Source organism: Crocodylus porosus, unplaced genomic scaffold, assembly GCF_001723895.1.
Source record: "Crocodylus porosus isolate Cpor-Errol unplaced genomic scaffold, CroPor_comp1, whole genome shotgun sequence".
NCBI lineage: Eukaryota > Metazoa > Chordata > Crocodylia > Crocodylidae > Crocodylus > Crocodylus porosus.
This window is the reverse complement of record NW_017728947.1, coordinates 75,035,642-75,043,637: the sequence shown is the minus strand read 5'-3', so window position 1 is coordinate 75,043,637 and position 7,996 is coordinate 75,035,642. Positions and strand designations below refer to the sequence as shown.

Genomic DNA, 7,996 nt, shown 5'->3' with positions numbered 1-7,996 from the left:
CACAGCATCTTCACTAGGAGTAGATTCCATCTCAAGAAACCACTTTCTTTGCTCATCCATAAGAAGCAACTCCTCATCCGTTAAAGTTTTATCATGAGATTGCAGCAATTCAGCCACATCTTCAGGCTCCACTTCTAATTCTAGTTCTCTTGCTATTTCCACATCTGCAGTTACTTCCTCCACTGAAGCCTTGAACCCTTCAAAGTCATCCATGAGGGTTGGAATCAACTTCTTCCAAACTCCTGTTAATGTTGATGTTTTGACCTCCTCCCATGAGACACGAAGTGAGCAAATGCTGTTGGAAAAATGGCGCCGATAGACTTCCTCGATGCAGGATTGCCACAAACCTTCCATTTGTAAAAAACGCAATAGCTGCGAAGCGCAATAAAGTGAAGCGCAATAAAACGAGGTATGCCTGTATTGAGAATACAGGAGATGGTCTGTTCATTGAACAAAAAGCACCTCTCCCACCAAAGGATACATAAGTAGGGGGAAAGGCCCATTCCACTTTTTGTCCAGGCATCCTCTCCCTGCACAGGTGAAGAGTATTTCCCTGGGGGCAGAGTCTGAAAAGTAGGCAAAGCACATCCTTGAGACTCAGCCTTCAGAGGAGCCCTAGCAGAGACATCACTGCCAGGAAAGATCTCTCAGCAGCCAGCGTACAATTTCCCCTTTTTCTATTTTATCTCACTTGTCTTAATAGTAACCCCATGTGTCTCTGTCTAGGAGCCGATGTCCATAAATATTATATCCCCTACCAAGTGTTGGTAACTGCTATATGAGAAGTAGTTTCTAGTTCTAGTAGAAAATGGCCTTGAAAATTATTGGACAGAAAACCACCCCTGAGTCATGGACTCCCATGCTTCCCCTTCTGTGGTGGGACTCTGGCTTCACCAAATCAAAAAGGACAAGATAGAGAAACCAGCTGGGTCTCATTTAAAATCCCGTTCCCATAGATTTTTGTGTCAACACAATACAAATGTTTAAGTGAAACCCAGCCATCAAGTAGGCCTTTCTGCTGTTCAGTACAATATTCTAGAAAGCAGAGCGAGGAGATGGGTAAGCTGAAGTTCTGTCACACTTGACTTCAGGCTGTTGTTATATTCCAATTTGAACAGAAGAAAGAAAAACTTCCCACCACTTTTACTGAAGAGATGCTGAATCTGAAGAGTAAGCAGAAAGGGAGCCCAGAAACAAGGGTTTTGGAAGGCAGGAAGGGAATCTGTTATCTCTATGCAAGTGAGGGTAGATACATTAGGATGAAGAAATCAAAAACTAGGCCCCTTACCATCTGCTTTTCCTACATCAGTGGTGTTCAACCTATCTGGCCCTTCAGGCCAGATGAGAGGTGGGAGGCCAGTCCACAGGCTGGATCTGGCATGTGGATTCAGTCCATGGGCTAGATTCAGTGCATGGGGTTGGATCATGGGCCCAATGCAGCACATGGGTTAGTCCATGAGCCCAATCCAGTGCACAGCATTGGGCCATGGGCTCAGTTCAGCAGGCAGAGCTGCATCATATGGTCCATGGGGCTCCCCATGGGTCTGCAAATCTGGCAGTAGGAGGAGCAGCAGCAGGTTTAATTGCCCTGGTTCCGGGAGCCACAGCAATTAACACTGCCACTGCTACCCCACCACCACATTTCAAAACCAGTGGGCAGCTCTGCAGGCTGAATGATGCAGCTTTGAGGGCCGGACCTGGCCCATGGGCTATACCTTGGTCACCCCTGTTCTACATTGCATAATGGGGCTAAGAGTAAGTGGAGGCTGTCTCCATGCAGGGGGCATGCCCAGCCACCAGACAGGCAAGCCCTTAGTGCTCTGGCAGCTCCTTGTATATGGGCATGCTAAAGACATGGTAAGTGACAAAGCCAGTGACTGGCTCTTCTGAACCAGGAAAGCATCCTGTGGAAGATGGGCTGGAGTGTATGGACCCTAAATTAAAACAGACCCTGGGTCTCTTCTCACTTGAGTAGCCAGATCCGGAATGCAGGAGGCACAGACATGGCATAGTGATACTTTTATTCCCAACCCCTAGGCTGTATCTCCCATGAAAAAGAACTCAGACTCAAGGGACATGTCCAGGCAAGTGCACACATGTGGTATGCAGCATCACACACCTGTCTGTGGTGCTACACACTGCACACACTGGACATGCAGGTGTTCTCCATACTGCTATTTTGCAGCAGGGCAGGGTTTTTTGACACTGGGAGATCCTCGTGTCAAAAAAACCCTCACTAGAAAAAAGTGGGATGGCGCACAAGGCAGCAGCATGCATCCCTGAAAACCACAGCCTGGCCAGCCAGAGCTGCACTCCAGCTGCCAGCCAGACTCTCTGCTGCTGGATCACTGCTGCTGGAGCCCTGGGAGGCCCCCAGGACCCCGGGTGCTGGCCCCAGCCACCCCTACCCCACCCAACCTGCTGCACACCAGAGCACACGTGCACAAGTGTTCCCTGGGGCCAAGTAGCAGTGGCACAACTATGTGCTGCTGCTATTTGTCCCTGGGGAAATGCATATGCACACTCATCTGGACATGCCCAAGCTGAACATCATGACTTATGAAAAGTATCCACTTTTGTGTGATAGGGGAGAAGCAGAAAGCAGACCTTGCCTCCATCTTCAAGAGAAAAGCTATTCTTATAATTAGTTTAGAAGAGTGAGGTCATTTGCCTAGCAAGGGCAGCTCTGTCTTTGCCTCCATATCTACAGAATACTTATGGTGGCACAGTGCTTATGGTTCTATTATGCTTCCAGTGGCATTTGGTCTAAGTCATGCTGGGACAGCCATATGTGTAATGATGGGGAATGAGGCACAAGGGAGAGATTGAGCCCATTCTCAATACACCCCACTAAAGAAGGCAGCCTTTATATGATCACTTGAACACTCAAGGTCAGCTCATCAGGGCATCCAAGCTGCAGCTGGCCAAAAAGTCACACTGGGATGGAAAGGCATTTCTAAGCCACACTTCTGTTCCCTGAGGTTGAGACTCTTTTGTCCTTGGGCACATCTTGACTGTCATCCACTGGTGGAGCCCTCAAGCACAGGCTTTCAGGTGTGGTCACCTGAGCACTGATCTGGAACTTGGGAATCAGCTGAGAATGCAACACTGGGCCAGGTCAGCTGTCTAAGAAAATGAAACAGCACCAAATGAGATATTCCTGTACACTAAATGAATTGCAGCCTCACCACTGAGGCACAAAGCCAGTCTGAAGACTGCACAGTGCCAGAATTTGCTGGCATTACCAACATAAATCAGTACTCACAATGAGCAGCCCTGTCCCATTTCTAGCTCCATGCAGTTGCAGACATGTGCTAGAGCAGCGGTTCCCAAATTCTGACAGATTGCGCACCACCAATATAAAATGATACAACCCTAATACTACCAGCAATTTTTTCAGTTCAACCTTAAATACCACCAGCAAATTTTTATCGTATAAAGTAATTATAACAAATCTGTTAATGCATACCACTGACAGGTTGTCTGCATACCAGTAGTGGTATGTGTACTGGAGATTGGAAACCACTATCCTACAGCACACCTGCTCTATGTACACAGTAATACCAGGAGAAAGTACTCTTCTTTCCCCCTGTTCTCCACCTGGAGGTATTATCCTTTCTTCTAGGTTACTTGGGCATAATGCCTGATAATTATCACTTGGGCATTGCAACTTCCCTTCCTATAGTCAGCTGAGGTAAAGCTCTCTTGGCTGATGTCAAACTTTAGGCATGCTTTTAGGCTTGTAGAAAGGAGGCACTGACTATAGATCCTACCTAATGGGATACAAGCTGGCAAACATGTCACTGAGTGTTATGGGCATAAGCACCTGAATGCCGAGGGGTAGAATCACCTAAACCCAGTTTAGGAAGCCAGTGCATTTGACACCTTAATTTCCTGACCCCATCTTCCCATCGTAAGAGGCTACTGCAGCTGCTGAATTCCACTCCTTGCTGAGCTGGCACAAGCTAGTCTTGTTTGTACCTTCCTCTGCCCTTCTCCAGGATTTCTAGTTCTAGCAGAGTAGGACAGCTTTCAGTGACAGGTAGGGGTGCCATTTTTATTCCTCATCCCAGCAAAGAGTGAGATTGGGTGATACTAAGACTTACTATTTTGAGCAGACTGGCCTAAGGAAGAAAGTTCCTTAGGCAACCTAAGTTAAGAGTTGCCCAGCTATGTCCCCTATACCTGCCCTTCCCCTTCTGCTCCCTTCCCCCTACCAGGATCAATGCAGAACTGACAGAAATATAATTAATTTCTCAGTGAAGGTGCAAATAGTTCATAGCGTTTCCACTCTAAACCTTCAGAGAAGAGTGTGTGTATGTACCAGGCACTCCACCACTGGACAGCTGCACTGGGCAATTCTTGGCTTTATCTACAAGCAGATCAGCAGACGTTTGCCTACACTCCAGCCCTATGATAATAAGCCTGCAGCCAGAGCCAGCAGCATTTTCTGAGTATTTGCTTCTATCATTTAATTTTTCTGGATTCAAGCTGTGAGCCATAGGACCTTCCCCGCCACCGTACAGGATTCAGTCTTATTAGGGGCAAGAATTCAGTGACCAATGAGAGCCAGTTATCAGGCATCTGCCAAGCCTTCAATATCACAAAGTGAAAGGATTAATTCAAGGCTATCCAACTGGTGGCCCATGGGTGATGTGTAACCCAACAGGGTTAATTTGCAACCCCCGACTCTCACCCATTGCTCCAGCTGCAGCAGCAGTCATGGTCTCCAGTTCCCCCTCTCTCCTATGGCTTCCACTTTTTGCACACTGTAGTGCAGCTTGTCATGCAGGGGAAGCTGTGACCCAGGGCACCTGTACAGAACCAGGAAGCAGGGGAGTCCACAGCCAGGAGCTGAGGGTGAAGTTGGTGCAGTGCAGCAGTGCAGTGTAGCAGAAAGGCTTCAGCATGGCTTGTGGCCCAGGGGGCCCATGGTACATGCTGAAGGTGCAATCTGTAAGGCATATGGCACCCAGGCATTTAGCTATCGGACAGCCCTGGGTTAACTTATTTACAGATTCTCCTGGAATTGACTCAGGTACAAAATAGTCTGTGGAGCACTCCCCACACCATAAGTATTTCTGATCATAACATCAAGGTGGATTTGAGTTGCCTTGGCTTCAAACCTCACCAGCCACTCATATCAACAGATACCTGTTGCAGGACCAAAGGCAGAACCATAAGAGAGAAAGTTCCTGTGGCTCAGGTTTAAAAACAAAGTTCTCTGCTCTTTGCAAGGATTCACTATAGGGGTCTGGATTTATTCAACTTGGCAGTGCTCTCAAGTTTCTTCCCTCCTCTGCGGTCCTGAAAGCTGTAATCTCAGAAGTTTAAAACAACCCACACTAAAGGGTATTTTCAGCCTGCCCCTACCCTGCCTCCTCCAGCAAAGGCATTGGCTAGGTCTGCCTCCAGCTGCAGTAGAGCAGCTGCCACTGCCAGAGTGCATTCCCATCCATGCACTGCTGACAGCTTTCCATGGCTCCACTCTGCACCTGTACCACCAGAACCAGAAACACACTGAAAGGCTGGCAGAAGGCAAAGGACTGCCTTCACACATCTTTGGCTGGCTGCTGGGTGGTACAAGAAGCCCTGTTTCAGTCAACACAGGTGATATAAGTCTGATATGAAAATAGGGACTCTGCTACTGCAGAGGGGCATTCAGCCTGCAGGCACTCAAAATGTCACTAGCAGAACGCTTGTGTAGCCTAACTCCCTACTTGTAAGGTACTGAGAAGGTTCAACTGCACTTAATTAGTTCCTAGTGATGCAGATGTTTCCCTGGCTTGATCCCTGAGTGGGAGTTACCCCAAATTGCCATTCCATTAAGTGGCTCAGAAAGGCTTCTTGCCATGGACCCACATGGAGAAGGGGGACTCAGCTTTCCAAAAGGGATCACATCAGCAGTACCAAGTACACACTTCCACACACTCAGGTCTAACCTCCAGGTAAGGGTTAAGATTCAAGGGGACTGCGGGGAGAGCGATTTGACGGTGGGGGTCTACTACAGACCCCCCAACCAAGGCGAGGAGCTGGACCGGGAATTTTCGGGCCAACTTGCAGAGGCACTTAAGGCATGGGATGTAGTTGTCATGGGTGATTTTAATTACCCGGACATCTGCTGGGAGGAACAGTCAGCCAGGACGGACTGTCAGCCAGGAGGTTCCTGGCTGAGATACAGGACCTCCACTTAATCCAGGAGGTGCATGGTCCCACCAGAGGAAACACCCTGTTGGACCTGGTCCTGGCCACAGACGATGGCCTGGTAAGGGGCCTCCAGGTTCTTGACCACCTGGGCGATAGCGATCATCGCTTGCTGGAATTCACCATCCAGTGCAGGGTGTCAAGGGCCTGCAGCAAGACGGTAGCCCTAGACTTTAGGAGGGCCATCTTCAATAAGTTGAGGAGACTAGTGGGTGAGGTGCTGGGGTCCTTGAGGGCAGGGGAACTCAGTGTCCAGGACGAGTGGTCATTCCTTAAGGAAACAATACTCAGGGCCCAAGGGGAGTCCATCCCAACAAGAAGCAAGGGGGACAAGAGTGCCTGAAAGCCCCCCTGGCTCACCAAGGGTGTCCGGGAATGCCTGCTTGCCAAAAAGGCGGTGTACACCCAGTGGAAGGGGGGTACTATCTCCAAAGAGGAGTCTACCTCCTCTGCTCTGGCCTGTAGGGGGGCTGTCAGGGGGCTAAGGCAAACATAGAACTAGGACTAGCATCCAAGATCAAGGATAATAAAAAGTCCTTTTTCAAATACATAGGGAGGAAGAAGAAGGCACCGGGTAATGTGGGGCCCCTGCAAAGTATGCTGGGCAAGCTGGTGGTTGCGCCAGAGGAGAAAGCAGAAATCTTTAACCAAATCTTTACCTCTGTTTTCTTGTGCAGGGACCGGGACTTCCCCGCTGTAATGCCAGACAGACTTGAGGGGAACGCCTCCAGACCTCAGGTTGGGGAGGACTGGGTTAGAGAGCTTCTGGAGGGGCTGGACGTGTTCAGGTCAGGGGGTCCAGATGCTCTCCACCCCAGGGTGTTGAGGGAGCTAGCTGGAGTTATTGCAGGGCCTTTGGCATGGCTTTACGAGCGCTCGTGGTGCTTGGGCCATGTGCCAGATGACTGGAAGATAGCTAACATGGTCCCCATCTTCAAAAAAGGGAAGAGAGAGGAACTGGGCAACTATAGGCCCGTCAGTCTTACCTCAATCCTAGGGAAGCTCTTTGAGAAGATCCTCAAGGAGCACATCTGCAATGGGCTGGCTTCAGGGATGATGCTCAAGGGCAACCAGCACGGTTTCATTGGGGGCAGGTCATGTCAGACCAACCTGATTGCCTTTTATGATCAGGTCACAAAGGCAATGGATGCAGATGTCGCGGTGGATGTAGTTTTTCTAGACTTCAGCAAGGCCTTTGACATCGTCTTCCACCCCGTCCGCATTAAAAAACTAGGCGACTGTGGCATTGATGCCTACACAGTCAGATGGATTGCAGATTGGCTCAAGGGTTGTACTCAGGGGGTGGTGGTGGATGGGTCATATTCGACCTGGGGGGAAGTGGGCAGCAGAGTCCCCCAGGGCTTGGTCTTGGGGCCTGCGCTTTTCAATTTCTTCATCAGCGATTTGGATGACGGGGTGAAATGCAACCTGTTTAAATTTGCTGATGATACCAAAATTTGGGGTGAGGTGAGCACGCTAGTAGGGAGGGAAAGACTGTAACAAGACCTGGATAGGTTACAGGAGTGGGCTAACATAAACAGGATGCGTTTCAATACTGACAAGTGCACGGTGCTGCACTTAGGCAGTAGAAACCAGCAGCACACTTATAGAATGGGAAACTCCCTTCTTGAGAGCACGGAGGCAGAAAGGGATCTTGGAGTCATTATTGACTCCAAGATGAACATGGGCCCACAATGCAAGGTTAAGGTTGGCAGGGTTAACCGGACCTTGTCGTGCATCCACAGGTGCATCTCAAGTAGAGCCAGGGAGGTGATCCTCCCCCTCTATGCGA

General features: G+C 49.3%; 1 protein-coding gene across 1 annotated transcript in view; it reads right to left on the bottom strand.

Annotated features, from left to right (window-relative positions):
- Positions 1–213, bottom strand: part of VSX2 (visual system homeobox 2) — a 34,382-nt gene extending 34,169 nt beyond the window's left edge. The window contains exon 1 of the mRNA XM_019551130.1: positions 15–213. Coding sequence (XP_019406675.1) covers positions 15–213 — 199 coding nt within the window. The remainder of the gene's footprint in view (positions 1–14) is intronic.
- Positions 214–7,996: the final 7,783 nt, after the last annotated feature.